Source organism: Epinephelus lanceolatus, chromosome 24 (assembly GCF_041903045.1).
Source record: "Epinephelus lanceolatus isolate andai-2023 chromosome 24, ASM4190304v1, whole genome shotgun sequence".
NCBI classification, from domain to species: Eukaryota; Metazoa; Chordata; class Actinopteri; order Perciformes; family Serranidae; genus Epinephelus; species Epinephelus lanceolatus.
The window spans coordinates 1311872-1333332 of NC_135757.1; the positions used below are offsets into that span (position 1 = coordinate 1311872).

Below are 21461 nucleotides of genomic sequence, written 5' to 3' on the forward strand. Positions count from 1 at the left end.
GTCTTTGTTCCATCTCCTGGCTCCTCCTGAGGGACTCCATGCATTCTGGGAAGTGTAGTTCCTCCAGTGTATCCTGGCTGAGCAGGAGGCATTAACAGAATGTAGGGTTTCCTCTAACTGGGTGCAGTAATCTATATGTGGGTCAATTTACAGTGAGCTGAACGATGTGTGAGCAGCTCGAGTTCACAGTGAACTCACGGATGAACAGATTACTCTCACTGGATCTCTGTGAACCTGAGGAACATTTAAGAACACGGAGGTTCTCAGGCAGGTTCTGCAGACTGTTTTCTCTGAGATTTATAAGCTGATTCATGGACCTATGTTCTGGATGGACTTCTGAAACAGGAAGTCACTAAATCTGTGAGGTCAGATTTCACTGAGACACAAACAGTAGAAACAGGTCGTTCAGTGTTCGTCATGATGAAGGTTCCTACAAACGGAAGTCTCTCAGGTCTTTGTAGGACTCTGTGCTGCTCGTCGCCCAGGTCCTCTGCAACTTGTACTTTGTCTCTTTGAGCGAGATGTTGACAGACGAGACATACTGAACAGAGCGCGACACGGTGGCTCTGAAGCTCGGCGTTCTGGCTGTGAAGAGGACGAAGATCTGAAAGCCCTGAGAACACAACACGAAGGCAACAAAGGTTGGATTCTTTCATCTGTTTCTTCTTCTGAACACGACTGCGCGATCAGTTCCTAAGTGTTCAAATGTGGTTGTGATTTCTCTTCATACTTCACAAACAAATTAATACTGTGGACAGACTGTAAAACAAACAGCAGATGAAAGTGACACACCTGTGTGGTTGTACAGAGGCAGAAGAGGATGCTGAAGGTCAGGTGGGTGTCTTCCGTGGTGACGAGCTGCAGGTAGCCCAAAGACCAGGACAGACCCAGTAACACCACCAGAGACAAACTGGTGAGGAACTTCTTCCACAGCGACAAACGTTTGGTGCTGTGACACAAAAACAGGCCGGTGGATTTATTAATGAATATTATTCAGTAATTCTACGTCATCAGGAGAAACGTTTATGTTTGCTTGGAACATGGCACTCTTAAATACTTGATTCTGGTCTGATTGGTCAATCAACAAAATTCTGCGGTGTTTATTTCTTGAGGTATCACCGCTGCTCTACTGCTCCGTTGCTAGGGACACCATAGCAACAGCCTTAGACCGAGGAGCATCAAAATCAGTCAGCAACACCGGGGCCCCACAAGGTACTGTCCTCTCTCCTTTCCTCTTCACCCTTTACACCACGGACTTCAGCTACCAGACAGAGTCTTGCCATCTTCAGAAGTTTTCTGATGACTCTGCTATAGTTGGATGTATCAGCAAGGGTGAGGAGGCTGAATACACGGCTGTGGTGAATAACTTTGTCTCATGGTGTGAGCTGAACCACCTGCAGCTCAACACAACAAAGACAAAAGAGCTGGTGGTGGATCTGAGGAGAACGAGGACACCAGTGACCCCAGTTTCTATCCTGGGGCATAACGTGGACATCGTAGAACACTACAAGTATCTGGGTGTGTTCATCGACAATAAACTGGACTGGACTAAGAACACTGAAGTCCTTTACAAGAAGGGACAGAGCCGCCTCTATTTTCTGAGGAGGCTCCGCTCCTTTAACATCTGCCGGACTATGCTGAGGATGTTTTATGAGTCTGTGGTGGCCAGTGCTATTCTGTTTGCTGTGGTGTGCTGGGGCAGCAGACTGAGAGAAGCCAATGCCACCAGACTCAATAAGCTGATCAGAAAGGCCAGTGACGTTGTGGGGGTGGAGCTGGACCCTTTGACAGCAGTGTCAGACAGGAGGATGCTGTCAAAGGTGCGGGCGATACTTCAGCATGGCTCTCACCCTCTCCACAACGCTCTGGTCGAACAGAGGAGCACCTTTTGGCTATTTATAAAAACAAACAATATAACTACTCATTCTCATTTCATTTATAACGCTACAACCATTTCATTGTATATTGTATATATTTCAGATTGTCTACTTTACTATTTTATTTTATTTATTTCATTGTCTATTTTAGTATCTTATTTATATCTTCATCTTTATCTCTTGTTTCCATTCATGCTGTATTTCTATTTCTACTTTGCACAGAGCATTGGGAACAAAAACAATTTCCCCCCGGGGATTAATAAAGTATTCTGAATCTGAATCTGAATAACGTTAGTGCACACAGGCCATGGATACAGAGTACAGACACATTTCTTTTTGTGAATATTGAATCAATAAAACGTGCTTTAATCATTATTTTGTGTCATATCACTGAATGTTTTAGTAGTAAGCCATGTTCTAAGCGTGATAATGTATAGTGAGCCTGTGACTGTTGAAAAATAACTCCCTCCCACGCTGCGCGTTGGGGGTTCCGACATTTTTCAACAGTCAAAATACAACAAAATACCATATCTTTGTTCCTCAAAATGTTACAGCTTTACTTTTTAAAAATATGAAAGCATTATTTTGAAAGATATTAATAGCTTTTATTTATTATTTTTAGTTATTGCTAATAACTTTTATTTCAACTATTATAACTTTACTCTTAAAATATTACTATTTTATTCTTAAAAATATTACAACTTTTCTTCCAGAACCATGATGTTCTTCTCAAAATATTCAGATTAAATTCTCAAAATATTACAACATACTTTAAGAAATATTATTTTCAATAATATTTTTAATGTTTTAAATTAAAATTTTCTCAAAATATTTCAACTTTTTTTTTTATATTATTATATTTATATTTATATATTATATTTTTACTCTCGAAATGTTACTATGTTATTCTTAAATCATTAGAAATTTTGTTTTTAATTTAATGACTTTTTCCACAAAATATTGCATTTTTCACAGTGTCTTGACCTAATTCTAAAAATACTACGTTGCTGTCAATTTTTTTTTCAAAAGTCTTTGTACTGTACATAAAAATGTAGAACTTCTTGTAAATATTTTTAACTTTTCTTCAAGTTTTTTTTCTCTCAAAATATTATGACTTTCTTTGTATATTAATTTTTTCTCAAAATAAATAATTTTCGACTTTTTTCTGGATTTCCATCTGTTTAAATCCATCTTGTTTCATAACGTCATGTTTCCGCAAACTTTAAGATGAAGACAGATAAGAAATTGTTACCTGTTGAGGGCGGGGTTGGTCCTGCAGGTGGTCAGAGAGACCAGAACCACCATGATGATGTTGTAGATCAGGATCAGCCCGAGCGGAAGGAGGAAACCCCAGAACATCGGCTTCTTGAAGTCAAAGTGTTTGTTCTTATCCAGAGCTGCGAGCCAGCAGCTACAGGGAGAGACACATACATCAGAAAACATGAGTGATGTTAAAGATGGAAATTGCATTTTTTTAAACCTGAAACTAGGATTTGTTTGTTTGACGCAGAACTTCATTTAAATTCTACTGCTGATCCAAACTGAGTTCATCTACAGACATAAAGTTCAGCATATTAATAATAATACATGGACCCACAATTCCTCCTGTCTGTATCCCAGAGGATTGTCCACTCTGTAGGACACTGCCAGTGTGGTCGCCATGGAGACGGCTGGGACTCCTAACAGGAAACAGGAAGTTAAAACAACAGTGAACACGTCTTTGAATTCAACATGTTCAACAAACTATGAACTGCCCCTTTAAACTCGTACCCCATCCCACCGCCACGCTGAGCGGTGTCCAGAACGGAGGCAGATATTGGCGCATCGTCCGGACTAGTATCACCAGCTGAGTGCCGTACAGGCTCGTCCATGTGAAAGTGGCTAACAGGAAGAAGTGAAGCAGAGCCGCCACTGCCGTACACGAGCCCCCATCCGGCTCCACGTGTTCGTCACAGCCCGGGATGGTATTGGTTTTCGTGTCGACCTCCACTGCACCGTCCAGCTGTCGGCGATTTGTAATTCCAGAGAGGAAGGTGATGATGAAGGCGAGCAGGCTCACGCAGATACACAGCAGGGCGAGTTTGGAGTTCTTGTAGTTCTGACGCTCACGAGACATTGTCTGAAAACTACAGAAGTGAAACGTGAGAGTTCTCGGGAAAAAAGTTACTTTTAAAAAACAAAGTTGAAAGAATTTGAGCATGAAGTTTCACTTGAAGAAGTCATAACATTTCGAGTATGAAGTCGTAACATTTTGAGAATAAAATTGTAACATTTTGAATATAAAGTCGTTTCGTGAGATACCGTAGAAAATGTAAAAACGTGATCCTCAGACTCGTTCTGCAGCATCTTGTTTCTACGACGTCTCTGGATTTATGGACATTTATTTTTGTCACTTCAGAGATAACAAAGCGGGAAGTGGACGTGAATTTCAAAATGTTTCATGTATGTGCGTTCAGGTCAGCGTCATGAAGAAGGAGCAAGAGTTCTGATGCTAATTGTGAAAACGTCATACGTGTGTAGTAAAGTGGCGAGTAAATGTTCGTAAATACTTTCCACAAACGCTACAGAGAATGTTTTCAGTTTTATATAAAGTACCAACCTGCTGCTCTGAGTCAGGAGCTCTGTTATATGATGTATAACATATAACGTCTCACCTGTCTTTGAGGTGGTGGATTATCGTAACAACCAAACCCAGAATGGACAAAGAAAGTCCGACGATAGAAATGATGTTCAGAGCTTCTGCGTATTCATAATTCTCTCTGAAAGACTGAAACAGAAACAGAATAAAACCCTCAGAGTAACTCTGTCACGTCTGAGCTCAGTCTGACGACGTCTGATGTGAAACACATGGTGGCAGAGTTTATTCACCCAGAGCGCAGCGAAGTTGGTGGTGTGGTTGCAGAAACATCTGAGGAGTCCGTCTGAAGCGTTTCCTTTGGAGCAGCCGGCGGTGCTCCAGTCCTCCAGACTGTAGTCCCAGAAGACACAAGCGAAGTCAAACAGAGACGTACCGTCCATCACCTGCAACAACAACACCTGTGAGCCTCAGTGTCCACTGAGACATTCACCCAGTCTCACGGCTTGGACGCTGCGTGGACTACAAAACAAAATGGAGGAGGTCTGTCATTGGTTTTTATCCTGATGCATGTTGACCATGTTAGCCATCTTCGTCCAGTGTGTGTCACATTAATACAACTGAAACGAGGCCATCAGCAGAGGAGTAATTATTTTGATAATCGAAAAGTTTTTTAAAAAATGAAAAGCCAAAAATTCAGCAGTTCAAAATATTTGTATATTTTGATATTGGTCTATGATTTTAAACAAGTGATTAGTTATCGATGTTGATGTTTTGTAAGCATTTTGGTCGTAAACCAAAGTATTGGACATGTTGCTAAGATGGCGAACAATTAGCATAACTTTGAGTTGCAGAAATAATGTGATTTTAATCTCAAGATAACTTCATTCTGGAAATGTTACGACCCAGTTCTTCATATACTACCATTTAATTCTTGATATGTCACAACTTTATGTTGGAACTTCATTCTTGAAATGTTGAGTCTTTATTTTTTAAATATTACAACTTTACTATGATAACTTTATTCTGAAATGTTCCGACTTTATATTGTAAAGTTAATGTAATGTTCTCAAACTGTTCTGACTGAATGATTGAAATGTTAGCATTGATCACATTTAGTGTTTTTTCATCATGGTTTTACTCTGATTCTACTTCCACCAGGAGAGAAACTCCGCCCACAGTGGTCTGTGTGAACCAGCAGCAGACTGACGAGGTTTATCTGAGCCATAAAAACATGACGGCAGGAAGGAGGCGGACAGGTGAACGCAGGTGTGAAGCTGCTGATTGTTGTTTGGTCTGACTGATCAATACTCAAAGTGTGACTGTCACCTCCGGACGATGTCTTTATCTCTGATCTTCATAAATAAAAATACACAGCTCCCCTGAGGATCATGTGTTTATGTTTTCGACAGTATCGCTCCAAAATTTTAACAATGTATTCTTAAAATGTTGTGATTTTATCCCAGAGTATTACGACTTTTTTTCAAAATGATACTTTATGCTAAAAAAAAAAAAATTCTGACTTTATTCTCGAAATTTTAAGATTTTATTCTCAAAATGTCACAACTTTATTTTTTAAGAAGTTAGAATCTTATTCTCAAAATTTTAGTATTTAATTCTGAAAAAGTTATGGCTTTATTCATGAAATGTTGCTGCCGTGACCTCCTGCAGTGGATCAATCAGATCGATCATAGACTATTGACTATCAATCAGTCATTGGATCTGAAGTTTCCTTACCGTCGGTCTGAACAGCATCTCCACGTGTTGCGGCACCACGCTGCGCCCCTGACCTCTGACAGTGGCCGACAGGACCCTGATGGTGGCGTGACGCCGTCTGTAGCGTCTCGACCTGAAGAAGCGGTCGTTCTGATAGAGGACGAAACCCAGGGAGACGTTGGACGGCTGCTGATGAACACGGACGGCGTCCTCTTCACAAAACAAAGACATTCAGCAGGATTTACTTTAGTAACATCAGTATGTAAATGGATTCAAGCGCAGAAACTCACCTGGTGGGAATCGTATGTAAATCAGGGCGTCGGCGATGAACCCATTTTCCACCACGACTGTTGACGTGTTGGTGTTCAGCTGAATGCGGTCGGCAATGAAATTGCCGGACGTTCCTGAATGCACCAAGAAAAAGAGTTGTTAGTGATGTTTAAGGTTTACGAACAAAACAAAAGTCCCAATGTCCTCAAACAAGACGATAATAAAGTCCCAATCATAAATAAAGAAGTTTCAACCCCACTTTTGTGTCAGGATCAGCTGCAGACTGACTTGGCAGAGATGGCAGCCATCTTGTTTTTACATGGATTAGTTTGTTTTGTTTTTGTAACCACTAGTTGTCACAAAAAGACTCAGGGTGTCTCAGTGTTTGTTTTTTTTGTCCTACAATATGTGATTAAACTTGAAGAGTCCTCGTGTGCAGAGACTAAAGACAAAGAAAGACTCAACAGTGAGTCAGAATCATATTACTGTTATTAAGGTCATAAAAAACTGAACTCTGATCTGTTTGGTTCAGTAACACCTCAGCTGCAGCTCCATCTGGACTTTGGATTAATTAACCTGGATCATCTTATATAACCTGGACGTCCTGTTGACCACAAGGTTTAACTTAGACGCTGTCACACCAGTAGCAGGACAGAAGGTCATATAAAAGAACTGGTGGCGTCCTGGACAGGACGTTTAGAGATTAATGGGGAATAAAACTTCGTTTTATGGCTCCATAGCTTGAGAACAGAGTCCTGAGACAGTTCATCCACTCAGAGTGTAGTTGAGTTTTTAAATACTTTCACAGCAACAGTTTATGTGTGAGATTAATTTAGATAAAATAATCACAGAGCATGAAATCAGGCAGTGCTGGTGGATGGGTCCAACAACCACCAACTTTTACCTGGGAAGCCGGTGTTCACTTCTCGTAAGATAAAGCCAATTACATGCGTTTGTTGACTAAACATAACCATGTACGTTTGTTGTTGAAGGGATAGAAAGGTAATTTGTGGTGTTGCTTTTTTTTTGAGGGCGTGCCAAGGGCGGCGCTGCCGGTTGGGCTGTTTTTTTTCTGAAAAATGTTCTACTTTGTATAAAAACCCTGCGTTCATCACTGTTACTTCAGTCTTTAAACCCCAGGAGTAGGTAGAAATACCACCAGACAAACCATTACATCTGACATGCGTGAGTGCACAACAACTCCTCTCATGAACCCACACAGACCGACGGGTCCATCCTCTCCCTGCATGCTTTAGCCTTCCTCTTATCCAAAGCGAGTACTTTACCTTGTGCTGACATGTTCTGTATCTTAGCAACCAGACACAACCAAAGCGCCTCAGCTGAAAAAAACACGGTGCATCCAAAGCGCTCTGAAACACCCCCAGCTGTGCGTTTCCTGGGGAGCGCCTGGTGTTTTCAGCTTGACAAAGAATGCTTTGGTGGACACGAGGCCTTACTCACCGGGGCGGGTGGCCACCATATAGTAACCACTGAATAAACAGTTCTGCTCGTGCTGGCCAGCTCCCACCAGATCCGGGTGGTGCACAGCACCGTAAACTGAAGAGTAGCTAAACTAACCCGTAGACCAGAACATGTACAACCATGACATTCATAATTAACATATCCCCCTCTGTTGGTGTTTAGCACACTTACATGTCAGATGTGACGGTTGCACTATTGATGATGGTGTACTATTTGTCCCGCCCCCTGTTCACTGTGACAGTGATGACTGTAGTGTTTGACCCAAAGCTGAACATTTCTCAACTTTTTGACGACCAGAAATGCGCAACATTACGATGAGCAGAAGCAGAGCTGTTGCCGAAGCTGCACCTGCTGCACCTTTAGGTACCGACGTCACTGAAGAAAAAACATCTTCAGAATTTTGACATCAGCTTGGAACCAAAGTGTCAGCTCTTGTGACATCATCAATCATTGTGAAATAATCAGTAAACGATGACAGTGACCTGAGAAAGAGGTGAACTGGACTCCCTGAGTGTCCGCCGCAGGGATTTGCACAGACTGAACCACAAGGTTTGGTTGAACCACCTGCGACTGAGACACGTTGAGACTGAGGCTGAGGTTCACAGAGAGCTGATCCAGGGTCACCGTCAGACTGAACACAAGATAAACATGTAAATATAAACAACACGACGTCAGCTTGAACCTGAAATCAAAACCTGAACTCGAGATGAGATCTTGTTTACCCCAGAGTGGCGTTGTTTTCCTTGCCATCGTCTGGTGTGCTGGTGTTCAGCAGCTGGCTGACTGTAGCTACCGCTGCTACCCTGACACTCTGCAACACAAACATGAACACAACGAGAATCATTGTTAAGGCAGTTTGGGTCTTTCGAGTGACATATATAAGTTTCAGCGTATGTTTTGTTGGCGTTGTTGGCGTTTGGCATCTGTTGAACCAAAACATCTTGAAACTCCAGTTAAATAGATCTGGAATTTCTTCTTCTGTTTTTTCAGTTTTGTTGTTCATACCTCTGAGACGTTCGGAGACAACAGCAGTGTGTTGGCGATCTGAGCCGCTGCTGTGATGTTTTCAGCCGTCAGCTCTTCAGGTTTGGAGGTCAGGATCTGAGTGCTGGTCGCCAGCATCTCTAAATCAGCAGAGCTGGTCAGCTGAGAGAGAAAGAACGTTATTCATGCATCTTTTTACCGAATCTGTTTCCTCTCACCTAATCTGGACAAGATGTGCACACGTCTACGTTTCTGCATCAGCATCAACTGAGTAAACTTTGTATATCAAACAAGAAGTCTGGAGGAGACGTTCAGGCGTCGGTGATTGGTTTTATACCTCCACGCCGGCGATACCTGCTGCCGAAGGCACTATGTTTACGGGTCGTTCATCTATACGTTCATCCCGTTCTCCTGAACATATCTCAAGAACTCCCTGAGGGAACTTTGCATCTGTCTTGTTCTTGTAAACGCAATATCTCAAGAACACCAATTTCTTCACATTTGGCACAAACATCATTTTGGGTCAAGGATGAAGTGATTAGAATTTGATCATCAAAGGTCAAGGTCACTGTAACCTTGCATCTATCTTAATCTTGTGAGTGCAATATCTCAAGACACCTTGAGAGAATTTGTTCAAATTTGGCGCAAACATCCACTGTGAGTCATGGATGAACTGATTAGAAATTGGTGGCCACAGGTCAAGATCACTGTGACCTTGTCTGTTGCATTCTCATGAAGGTGTTATCTCAGGAGCGCCTTGGGGGATTTTTTTTCCAGATTTGCGCAAATGTCCACTTTGCCTGAAGAATGGAGTGATTAGCATTCAGTGAGAACTGTAAGAGAAACACGATTGGTGGGTGGAGCCAAACAACTGCGGGGCAGTAACTCTGCTTAACACATTAATAATCAACCGTTTCTTTACCGTTCACTGTGGGGAAAAAAACAGTAGTTCTCACGTTTTGTTGTATGTCACTGAGCGTCTGGTCACACTGGAGGACCTGTGGTGGATGCTCTAAACTCGGTGGGCCATTCTTGGTTGAACATCGGGTCGAAGCCCGGGGTTTACCAGCTGCAATGAAATGGTTGAAGTTAAAGTGGTGAGCTCACAAACAGCAGTATATGATGGTGTACCTGATGGACGGACTGACAGTTGGTAGACTCTTACCACCACTCGACCCTTTTGGACAGACCTCCTCAGAATATGCAAACCAGCCAATGGGAGTGCGTGGGAATTTGAATTCACCCAACTCTTGGGCTTGGCAGAAGTTTTCTGTGAGGACAAGTTTAATAGAAGCTGAAGATGTTTACTTGTTGGCAAGTTGGTCTTGGACAGGATGGAAACATCAGCACCGAATAATAATCTGTGGTCAAACAACTCTGAACAGAATGTTTCTAAAGCCGTGGCAGCAGCCTCGAGAGGCTCATGATACCCCAAAATGCTAATGTCTTAGCTTACTGCTAATTTGACTCAAAAACAGAGTCCAGTGTCCAAATCGGAGAATTCACCAGGGAGCAATTTAGTACTCAGCGAATGGGATAGTTTTCGTGGACCTTTTCCTGATGGTGGTGCAGAAACGTTTTGTCATTTCCTGATTCCAGGTAGGAACGAATCACAAACTATTTCATGTAATTTAAAAGATCATAATACGGAGTGTTTCCTGTAGAGACTGTTGTGCTGTTGCCTTACCCTCTGAGCATGTCATTCCGGTCCATTCATCAGGACAGATACAGACACCACTCACTGATATCCCTCCATTATCACAAACCAGAGGGGTGGTAGTCGGAGGAGTTGTAGTGGTAGTAGTAGGATGAGGAGTTGTAGTGGTAGTAGTAGTAGTGGGTGGAGGAGTGGTAGGAGCAGGAGTAGTAGTAGTGGGTGGAGGAGTGGCAGGAGCAGGAGTAGTACTAGTAGGGAAGTCAGTTGTGGTGGTAGGAGCAGCAGTAGTAGTGTAGTCAGTCCAACTGGTCTGATCAGTAGTAGTAGTAGTAGTCGTGAAGTCAGTCCCATTGGTCGGATAAAAAGGAGTAGTAGTAGTAGTAGGGTACTCAGTCCCATTGGTCGGATAAAAAGGAGTAGTAGTCGTGAAGTCAGTCCCATTGGTCGGATAAAAAGGAGTCATAGTAGTAGTGAAGTCAGTCCCATTGGTCGGATAAAAAGGAGTAGTAGTAGTAGGGTACTCAGTCCCATTGGTCGGATAAAAAGGAGTAGTAGTAGTAGTGAAGTCACTCCCACTGGTCGGATAAAAAGGAGTAGTAGTAGTAGGGTACTCAGTCCCATTGGTCGGATAAAAAGGAGTAGTACTAGTCATGATGTCAGTCCCATTGGTCAGCTCAGTAGCAGGAGTAGTAGTCGTGAAGTCAGTCCCATTGGTCGGATAAAAAGGAGTAGTAGTAGTAGTAGTAGTGAAGTCAGTAGCAGCAGTAGGATAATAGCTGGTTTCTGTTGGATTACTGCTGGTACCAGAAGTACTGTTAGGGTCGTATGTAGTAGTGGTTTGACCAGTTGTGGGGTAGAAAGTAGCAGTTGTTAAAACAGTGGTATTATCAGAGGGTAAGTCAGTACCAAGGGTTATATCAGTGGTAGCAACAGGAGCAGTGTTGGGACTGTTAGTAGGTCCTGTATTTTCAGCAGTTGAAGTACTTTCTGATCTGGTGGACAGGATAGTACTTTCTGGGACAGTGGTTAGATTACTGCCTGCTGGAGTTGGAGTGGTGCTTCCTGGAAATAGGGTAGTACCTTCTGGAGTTGGAAGGGTACCTCGAGAGACAGTGGTTAGATTACTACCACCTGGAGATAGAGTGGTACCTTCTGGAGTTAGAGTAATACCTCCTGGTGTAAGAGGACTACCTTCTGGGATAGTGGTTAAATCAGGAGTAGTACCTTCTGGGACAGTGGTTTGATTAATACCTCCTGGTGTTAGAGAACTACCTTCTGGAGTTAGAGGAGTACCTCCTGGGCCAGTTGTTAGAGTAGGTAAAATAGTACCGTGAGACATAGAAGTGGGTTGGCCAGGTGGATATGCACTGGTAGTAATAGTGGTAGTACTGGGGAAGTCGGAAGCAGTCGTTAAACTGGTTGTAGTATTGAAGTAAGAAGTAGTACTGATCAGGTCACTGGTGGTGGCAATAGCCATAGTGGTAATAGAAGGAATATTAGTAGTAGGAGAAGTAGATGTTAGGGGAACAGTGGTGGTAGTAGTAGTAGGAAGGATGGCAGAGGTGGTGGCAGCAGGTACTGGGACTACAGTGGTGCTGGTGGTGGACTGAGCTCCAGCTCTAGGGGCTAAATGAACCACTGTGAGGAGACACATCAGTTTAACAAGAATTAGAAGTTGTTATTAAATTAACTAATTCACAGTAAACAGCACACAACTGAGGCTGATGGGTGCGTCATTAGTTCTTTGGTCATTAACCAAAAAGGGGGTCAGGCTGCGCAGAGTGGTTGGAAGACTAGAGAGGCGCCACTTACCAAAGTTATCAGAATTAATCTTAATTTATGTCTTTTAACTAGGAATGTCCGTTTTAGTTAATTTTGCTTTTGTGATAGTGTGTCAGCTGTTAAACTGCTAACTAACCATTTTGTTTTTTTTGTTGTTGTTGTTTTTTTAAGAAAAACACACAAACTTGAAATACAAGAGGCCTTTTTAGTCCGACTGACTCAGTGAGCTTAAGTGCTGCTTTCTGAAGCGCTAGCCATTTAGAGATGGTATTTTTTGTTGGCTTTGCTAACGGACATTTGGCTAGCCGCATTAACATGCAGAAACATGCTGCCCACAGCCCACCCTTCAGTCTCCACCAGTTAGCTAACATTAGCTTGGCCGCTCTGCGCACCATCCGGCCGATGTCTGGTAGGAGCTAGCTAGCGGTGGTGCTCATTTGGTGATAACTGCTGCTGGATGGTGTAGCTGTTGAAACATGGTTGCCACCCTTTGGTCTTCCCCCAGGTTGACCCGGTGAGTAAGCGGCTTCATTTTGAGCATCAAACCCCTATAGCATTGTTAACCACATTTGCACCGCTAGCCAAGCTGACACTGCTAACTGTGCTAACAGAGCTAACGGTGCTAACAGAACTAACATTGATAGTTCACAATGCTAAAGGGGCGAAGAGGTCACCAGGGCGACCTGGGGAGAGACTGAAAGGTGGCTACCATGTTTTCACAGCAACACTCTTAGGTCAGGATGGCCTTATTGCCAGTAATGGTCCCAGGTTGTGCAATAAACCAAACAGTAGTAAAAGTAACCTAAAGATCGACATACAATTTTCAATTTTATTCATAAAACCCAATATCACAAATCACAGTTTGCCTCACAGGGCTTTACAGCATACGACATCCCTCTGTCCTTATGACCCTGAAGTATTATCTTCTGCATCTGCAGCATTCACACTGATCAGTGAGAGTAGATTAATACTTACATGTGAAGCTATAACAAACTCCTGCTGAAACATCCAGAATAAAAACACAAAGTTTTCTCACCCAGAGTGAAAAGGAGCAGAGAGTCCATTTTGGTTAACAGCTGCAGGTTGGAGGCGTTGTTGTGGTCGAGTGTTTGAGCCGCCGCAGTGCAGGAAGTGTCTGTGTGATCACATTTATGTGCACCATAAAAACCTCACAATGAAATCATAAAATCACTCAGCAGCTCAAAGTTCTGCAATGACTCTGCACACGGTTTTGTCCTGAGTCAATGTTTATGTTGAGTTAAATTTATTTTGTTTACATTAACTTTAGTTTACATTGACCTTTACCTGTTTATTCCCATAATGCACCTGTGAAACACCTTCAGCTGCATCTACCTGCCTGCAAGGAGCTCCGTCAGTCAGAGGTTGATTGGAGGGAAAATCAGAGAAAAAAGTTATATTGTTTGATCAGAAAAATATAATCAATCACTAAAAGGGAAACTGTCACTTGTTCGGATCAGTATCAACCTTGTTAAAGTCTGACTGCGCTAAATCATCAACTTTTTTACCTCCAAACCGAAAACAGCCACAGGCATCATGTCCGTCTGTCGGTCTCACTCTCGTGAACGAAATATCTCAAGAACACCTTCAGGGGATTTTTTCAAATTTGGCACAATCGTCACCTGAAGGATGAAAGGTGAACTGATCAGAATTTGGTGGTTAAAGGTCAGGTTCATTGTGACCTTGTGTCCATTTTGTTTTCGTTAATGCGATCTCTCAAAAACACCTTCAGGGATTTTCTTCAAATTTGGCACAAATGTCCGCTTTGACTCAAGAATAGACTGATTAGAACGTGGCGCTCAAAGGTCAAGGTCACTGTGACTGTGTCCCCATTTCACACACTATCCTATCCATTAAAGGCAAAAAGCCCATAACAATAGTCGTTTAAAAAAAAAAGAATAAGATATCTCAAGACGGCCTTGAGAGAATTTCCTCAAATTTGGCATAATCATCACTTCGAGTGAAGGATGAAATGATTAGAAGTTGGTGACCTTGCATCTGTCTCATTCTTGTTTACGCAATATCTCGAGAACACCATTCTTCACATTTGGCACAAACATCACGTTGAGCGTGAAATGATTAGATTTTGGTGGTCAAAGGTCAAAGGTCACCGTGACTTCACAACATATGTTTTTGGCCATAACACAAGAATTCATTCACTAATTCTGATAAAACTTCACACAAATGTCTAACAGGATAAAATAATGAAGGTCCAAAGGTCAGCTTGACTGTGACATCATGTTTTAACATCATATCTCAGGAACAAAAGGGGAGACATTTGGTCAGATACTGAATTGGTGACTCTGATCTGATTGGTCAGATCATCTGTGTGTGAAGCGTCAGTGTAACCTGATAAGTGAGACGTAACTCCAGTTCTAAAGTTGTTAAAACATAAAAGCAGAAGTTATGGTGTGTTGACGGATCATGTAGTCACTGTGTTTGTCTGCAGCAGCACAGTACTATCCCTCAGAGCTCCTGAGTCAACAAGGAGGCAGGCCCACTGTGTGTCCTCTGAACCAATCAGCTGTCAGAGATCCAGCCCATCACTCATTAACTGGGGTTCATCTTCAAGTTATGTAACTTCATCTAATATTTAACCCCAACAAGCATCCAGGACTGGACTGAGACCAGGAGACAGGGTTACAATAATGAACAAAGACAGGAAAACTCCAGTCCTGTTACAGAAATAATTCCGTAAATCTATTGTTTGGAGGTCATCAGATTTTATGGTGACTGCATTTTTGGGGAGAAAAGTCATCGGCGTGCATCGATTACAATGTGGCCTTTGTGGACAGTTTTCATTTGTTTTGGGAGTGTAGACAAATTTTCTGGACTCCCAGACAGGCCCCTTGCTTTCCTCAGCCGATCGACCCACAGTGTTTGATGTTCTTCAGGTTCGAGCTACCGCTGGATTAGTTCCGCTGCTTAATTACTGTATATAACAGGCACAGACCCACAAATATGTCTCCTTCCTGTTCCCCTCCTGTTTGTTTCAGTGTTACGTTGACACTCACTCATCCCTGCACACTTAACGGCAAGGCTGGCTAAACAACGGTGTGATATCTGTCGGCGTAACTGGGCTCCATCTAACCCCGTCACAATAAAGATCTGTCAGTCTGCCGGTAGTATTAGTGTTTCATTTTTAAATGGACGTGTATGGAATCTAAGGTCTGTCACCATGTCAGAGATTTCTCCTTGTAGAACTAATCTTATTTTTCTTTTTCTGAAAAGCACTGCAGGTTAAGTAAAGGTTAAACACTGAGAGGAGTTTATCTGTCAGACCCTGAACTTTGACCTCTGGCCTCCTAAAAACAACAACAGCTCCTCTCTGAGGGGGGACGTCAGCTGTAGGGGGCACTGCAGCACTCTGAGTTGATTCATAGAGACACTGTGTATGTGTAATGATTGTCAGCTGACCTACATACAGACCTGCTGCAGGGATGTTAATCATTCACCACACTGGGCTCCTGCTGAATGATCAGAGTGGGGGGTTTGAGGGGTTTTTTGGGGGGGGTGAAGGTGGACCTGCAGAGTTTGGACTCTCTGACTCAGTCTGCAGACATCATGGCTCAGCTGGTGGAGTGCGTCCCCAACTTCTCTGAGGGTCGAAATAAAGAGGTTTGTTTTTTAATATTTAAATCAGTATCTGCAGGTTGTCTCAGACAGAACTGCAGCAAATAGACTTTTTTAACTTTGTGGGTTTTGTTCTCCGTCTCTACGTCCACTGAAAATGTTCGTGCTTGTCACTGACGGGCTCAGACTGTTATTCTTAGTGCGTGACAACATGATGAAAGGATCCTGACAGAGATAGACCTTTATGTTAAAGAGTAAAGCACCAGAAACCGCCTGTTCTTGTCCCGAAGTCGTCACATACCGCCGAAAAACAGGCATTCTTTTGCAGCGCTGTTACACCATCAGACGGTGTCAGTTTGAAACGCGCCCGACCAACAGTGTCATCAAGGACCTGGAAAACGCCTGAAAAACATTGGGTCCAACAGCACTGGCCGTTTACCCAAGAGGCCGGTTCACTTCCCGTGTAACCATGTGCATTTGTCGCTTAAAACTTAATGTGTGTTTGTTGCTTAAAACCTAACTAGTGTATTTGTTGCCAAAAAACTAACTATGTGCGTTAGTTGCCTAAAACCTAACTAGTGCGTTTGTTGCCAAAAAACTATTTGCGTTAGTTGCCTAAAACCTAACTAGTGCATTTGTTGCCAAAAAACTAACTATGTGCGTTAGTTGCTTAAAACCTAACTAGTGTGTTTGTTGCCAAAAAACTATTTGCGTTAGTTGCCTAAAACCTAACTAGTGCATTTGTTGCCAAAAAACTAACTATGTGCGTTAGTTGCCTAAAACCTAACTAGTGCATTTGTTGCCAAAAAACTATGTGCGTTAGTTGCTTAAAACCTAACTAGTGTGTTTGTTGCCAAAAAACTAACTGTGCGTTAGTTGCCTAAAACCTAACTAGTGCGTTTGTTGCCAAAAAACTATGTGCGTTTGTTGCCTAAACCTAACTTGTGTGTTTACCTCAAACTTAACTTGTGCGTTTGTTGTCTAAACCTAACTTGTGTGTTTGTTGCCTAAATTTAACCACATACGTTTGTTGCCTAAACCCAACCACTTGCGTTTGTTGCCTAAACCTAACTTGTGCGTTTGTTGCCTAAATCTAACCACATGTTTGTTGCCTAAACCCAACCACATACGTTTGTTGCCTAAACCCAACCACTTGCGTTTGTTGCCTAAACCTAACTTGTGCGTTTGTTGCCTAAATCTAACCACATGTTTGTTGCCTAAACCCAACCACATACGTTTGTTGCCTAAACCCAACCATTTGCGTTTGTTGCCTAAACCTAACTTGTGCGTTTGTTGCCTAAATCTAACCACATGTTTGTTGCCTAAACCTAACTTGTGCGATTGTTACCTAAAACCTAACTCGTGCGTTTGTTGCCTAAATGTAACCACACACGTTTGTTGCCTAAACCCAACCACTTGCGTTTGTTGCCTAAACTTATGTGTGTTTGTTGCCTAAACCTAACTTGTGCGTTTGTTGCCTAAATCTAACCACATACGTTTGTTGCCTAAACCTAACCACTTGCGTTTGTTGCCAAAACCTAACTCATGCGTTTGTTGCCTAAATCTAACTTGTGTGTTTGTTGCCTAAATCTAACCACATACGTTTGTTGCCTAAACCAAACCACTTGCATTTGTTGCCTAAACTTATGTGCGTTTGTTGCCTAAACCTAACTTGTGCGTTTACCTAAAACCTAACTTGTGCGTTTGTTGCCTAAATTTAACCAGGTGGGTTTGTTGCTTAAACCTCAACACATGCATTTGTTACCTGGTGATTCTGGTGATGGTAACATATCTGGTGCGTTTGAGACGGTTAACACAGATGATGACTCTTGTGTCTCAGGTGATTGATGCGATCGCCGCCGCCGTCTCTGGCACCCCGGGCTGCAGTCTGCTGGATGTCGACCCTGGTGCCTCCACCAACCGCACCGTCTACACCTTCGTGGGCTCGCCTGCGGCTGTGGTGGAGGGCGCGCTGAACGCCGCCCGGCAGGCCTTTACCCTCATCGACATGAGCAAACACTCAGGTACGCGAGAACTCTATGACCACAACAGGAAGTACAACATAACAGGAAACAGCTGACATGTGTGTTACCTGTTCAGGTGAGCATCCTCGGACCGGAGCGCTGGACGTCTGTCCCTTTATCCCCGTCCAGAATGTCTCCATGGACGACTGCGTCCAGTGCGCCAACGCCTTTGGACAGAGACTGGCAGAGATGCTGCACGTCCCCGGTGAGACGCCACATTAATAACTTCGGTCCATGGAGCCACGTCAGCAGCTAATCCTCCCTCTGTGTCCTCACAGTGTATCTTTATGGAGAAGCAGCACGAAAGGAAACGAGGAGAAGTCTTCCATCTGTCCGAGCTGGAGAGTATGAAGCTTTACCTGACAAGGTGATCATCACGAGGTCTCCCTGTGTCATACCTTCAAAATAAAAGTTCATCAAAGTGTCTGAAACGTAACGTCTTTTAATATTTTCTGTCCTCCAGCTGAAGCGTCCTGATTGGTCCCCTGACTTTGGCCCCGCCATGTTCGTACCGTCGTGGGGCGCGACAGTAACCGGCGCTCGTAAGTTCCTCATCGCCTACAACGTGAACCTGATCAGCACCAAGGAGCAGGCTCACCGCATCGCTCTGGACATCAGAGAGCAGGGCCGAGGGAAAGACCAGGTGCATGCTGGGACTCTGAGTCCTCAACTTGTATCTTCCAGGGTTTTTTTTCATTGTTAACTATATTTTTCAGGGTTCAGGTGGAGTCTTTGTGACCTTCAGTGACCTCTGTCTGACCTTTAGTGACCTCTCTGTGTCTTTCAGCCGGGGCTGCTGCAGAAGGTGCAGGGGATGGGCTGGTACCTGGACGAGTCCAACATTGCTCAGGTGTCCACCAACATCCTGGATTACGAGCTGACCCCCCTCCACAGGGTGCACCAGGAGGTCTGCAGGGAGGCTGAGGTCAGAGGTCAACCTCCATTCACCAACCAGAAACATAACGTTTTAATAATCTCATTATTGATTATTGGTTATTGGTGTTCAGGAGCTGAAGCTGCCTGTGGTGGGATCTCAGATCGTGGGTTTGATCCCTCTGAAGGCCGTGCTGGACTCTGCTGACTTTTTCATCCACAGAGACGGACTCTTTATCGTCGAAGAGGAGCACAAAGTCCGCCTGGTCAGTGACCGGTCGCAGATATCATATGATGTCATATTCTGTGATAAAGACGCGAGGTCTCTTTGTGTCGTCAGGTGATCAGTAAACTCGGCCTCGACTCTCTCGGTCCGTTCAACCCTGAGGAGAGAATCATAGAGTGAGTACTGATACACAGCACGAGTGTTTACACATGTCGTACTGTGACCTCACTGACACAGCTAGCTCTTAGCCTCTGTTTCAAGTCCTGATGCTAAACTAAGCTTAGCTAGCAGTTAGACTGTGTGTGTTACCTGTGCAGGTACATGGTGAGGTCACATGAGGACAGCCAGCTGGTGTCTCTGTCTGTGCAGCAGTTTGTTCGGAGTGTTGGCGCTCGGACGGCTGCTCCCGGTGGAGGATCGGTGTCTGCCGCTATCGCTGCTATGGTAACAACAAACATCAGTATGACATCATCTCCTCATACAAACATCTGTGATGACGGTAATGTGTGTGTCCTGCAGGGGGCGGCATTGGGCGCCATGGTGGGTCAGATGACGTACGGGAAGAGGCAGTTTGAGAACCTGGACGGCGTGATGAGGAGGCTGATTACGCCGTTTCATCACGCCATGAATGACCTGCTGATCATGGTGGACGCCGACTCATCAGCCTTCAACAGCTACATGGTCGTAACTGCATGATGTGTGAACGCTCAGTGTCCACTTCAGAGGACAGGGGACATTTTTGTTCAACTGCGTCTCATTTTGTTTCAGGCGGCACTGAAAATGCCGAAGAACACTGCAGAGGAAATAAAAAGGTGAGGTGATGTGTGTGTGTGTGTGTGTGTGTGTGTGTGTGTGTGTGTGTGTGTAGTTTCATCATGTTCACTTCACTTCACACTGTGATCGATGATCTATAACCAATAATCAATGATCTTTAATCAATAATCAGGAGAGAGGCTGCGATGCAGGAGGGTCTGCAGCGAGCGGTGAGCGTGCCCTTGGCTCTGGCTGACAGGATCAGCGTCCTCTGGTCTCCTCTGAAGGAAATGGTCGTCCATGGAAACATCGCCTGCAAGTCCGATGCTCAGGTGACAAAAACACAGCTGACGCATCTGATCACAGATCAGCCATCTTTACAGGAAATTACAGGTCAACCAGCAGCAAAGAAACTTCAAAATAAAACTTTAAATGAAACCTTTAGTTTTATGTTCCTATTTTAAGCTAACAACATTTTTTTTCATTAAGACTTTATATGAAAACTTTGATTTTACGTTCATGTTTTCAAGTTGCAGCTAAAGCTTTAGCAACGTCAGTTTTCAAAATAAAACTTTAAATAAATCCTTTATTTTGAAGATTTTATTGTCAGTTGGCAGCTCATGTCTTTTTTTTCAAAATAAAACTTTAATTTAAACCTTTTAAAACTGTGTTTCCATGTGGCAGCTAAAGCTTTCGAGGTGGCAGATTTCAAAATAAAACTACAAATAAAACCTTTAATTTGAACTTTGTGTTTCCAGGTGGCAGTTAACGTTTTATTTTTCAAAATAAAACTTAAAAATTAAACCTTTTATTTGAAGGTTCTGTTTCCAGGTGACAGCCAAAGCTTTCGAGGCAGTTTTTTTTTTTAAATAAAACTTTAAATGAGACTTTTACTTTGAAGTTCATGTTTCCAAGTGGCAGCTAATGTCAGTTTTTTCAAAATAAAACTTTAAATGAGACCTTTAATTTGAAGTTCATGTTTCCAGGTGGCAGCTAAAGCTTTAGAGACGGCGGTTTTCGGAGCGTATTACAACGTCATCATCAACCTTAAAGACGTGACAGACGACACCTTCAGGATGGCTGTAAGTGCGTCTCCTTGCTCTGTATGTGACGTTTGTTTAAATAAAGTTTTCTTGTTAATCATTAGTCATTGTTTTATGCTGCAGACTCAGAAGAGAGTGGCGGCGTTGCTGCAGGAGGCGAAGGAGAGCGCCGCTGCCGTCCTCCTCGCTGCTGACAAGAGGAACTGAATCTTCTTCTTCTACGACGTTTAAACTCAGAATCTTAGTCAGTTATCTTAGTGTTTTTACGTGATCAGTTAATGAACCTGGTCTACAGCTACGTCTTATTTTAATATCGTCCACAGAAGATGATTCACTGTTCTCCTCACTGATGTTAAATGTTAATAAAACTGTTTCTGATCTTTGACCCTGAAAAGACTGAACAACTTCGAAAGCTCCTGAAAGACATGTTGTAAAGAACAGAAGAAGGTCCTGATGGTCATGGTCTTGACAACCATGGTCCTGACGTTCATGGTCTTGATGGTCATGGTCTTGACGATCATGGTCCTGATGGTCATGGTCTTGACGATCATGGTTCTGATGGTCATGGTCTTGACAATCATGGTCCTGATGATCATGGTCTTGACGAT

The 21461-nt window shown here is 43.2% G+C and overlaps 2 protein-coding genes across 4 annotated transcripts; one reads left to right on the forward strand and one right to left on the reverse strand.

Annotated features, from left to right (window-relative positions):
* Nucleotides 1-371: 371 nt before the first annotated feature.
* Nucleotides 372-13478, reverse strand: adgrg7.1 (adhesion G protein-coupled receptor G7, tandem duplicate 1). 3 transcript variants are annotated; one of them, XM_078165714.1, is made up of 17 exons: nt 13380-13478; nt 11753-12199; nt 10592-11710; nt 10070-10174; nt 9861-9973; nt 8926-9066; nt 8643-8731; nt 8403-8551; nt 6459-6572; nt 6190-6380; nt 4746-4898; nt 4532-4644; nt 3648-4003; nt 3475-3556; nt 3130-3288; nt 793-949; nt 372-613 (listed from the first exon to the last, which is right to left on the reverse strand). In XM_078165714.1, the coding sequence occupies exons 1-17, from the start codon at nt 13405-13407 to the stop codon at nt 431-433; spliced, it is 3699 nt and encodes a 1232-aa protein (XP_078021840.1). In that variant the 5' UTR covers nt 13408-13478; the 3' UTR covers nt 372-430. The 3 variants fall into 3 exon arrangements, with proteins under 3 accessions (XP_078021840.1, XP_078021841.1, XP_033471748.2); XM_078165715.1 differs by having other exon boundaries at nt 10592-11599; nt 11690-12199; XM_033615857.2 differs by having other exon boundaries at nt 10592-12199.
* Nucleotides 13479-15833: 2355 nt separating this feature from the next.
* Nucleotides 15834-21247, forward strand: ftcd (formimidoyltransferase cyclodeaminase). The gene is made up of 14 exons (XM_033615894.2): nt 15834-15979; nt 17775-17958; nt 18035-18163; nt 18237-18325; nt 18422-18601; nt 18746-18883; nt 18966-19097; nt 19172-19233; nt 19375-19501; nt 19577-19738; nt 19826-19869; nt 20004-20142; nt 20797-20892; nt 20977-21247. Exons 1-14 carry the CDS (start codon nt 15836-15838, stop codon nt 21058-21060), a joined length of 1710 nt encoding a protein of 569 aa, XP_033471785.2. The 5' UTR covers nt 15834-15835; the 3' UTR covers nt 21061-21247.
* Nucleotides 21248-21461: the final 214 nt, after the last annotated feature.

What these genes read in the sequence shown, in the direction of transcription:
- adgrg7.1 (XM_033615857.2), bottom strand. Translation starts at nt 13,407, where the DNA reads ATGGACTCTCTGCTCCTTTTCACTCTGG. An exon ending in CCAACTTCGCTGCGCTCTGG is followed by an intron (nt 4,645 to 4,745) that starts GTGAATAAACTC and finishes TTTCTGTTTCAG; the next exon opens with TCTTTCAGAGAGAATTATGA. An exon ending in ACCAACCCCGCCCTCAACAG is followed by an intron (nt 950 to 3,129) that starts GTAACAATTTCT and finishes TTTGTGTCACAG; the next exon opens with CACCAAACGTTTGTCGCTGT.
- ftcd (XM_033615894.2), top strand. Translation starts at nt 15,836, where the DNA reads ATGATCAGAGTGGGGGGTTTGAGGGGTTTTTTGGGGGGGGTGAAGGTG. An exon ending in AGGGCCGAGGGAAAGACCAG is followed by an intron (nt 18,602 to 18,745) that starts GTGCATGCTGGG and finishes TGTGTCTTTCAG; the next exon opens with CCGGGGCTGCTGCAGAAGGT. An exon ending in ACGACACCTTCAGGATGGCT is followed by an intron (nt 20,893 to 20,976) that starts GTAAGTGCGTCT and finishes TTTATGCTGCAG; the next exon opens with ACTCAGAAGAGAGTGGCGGC.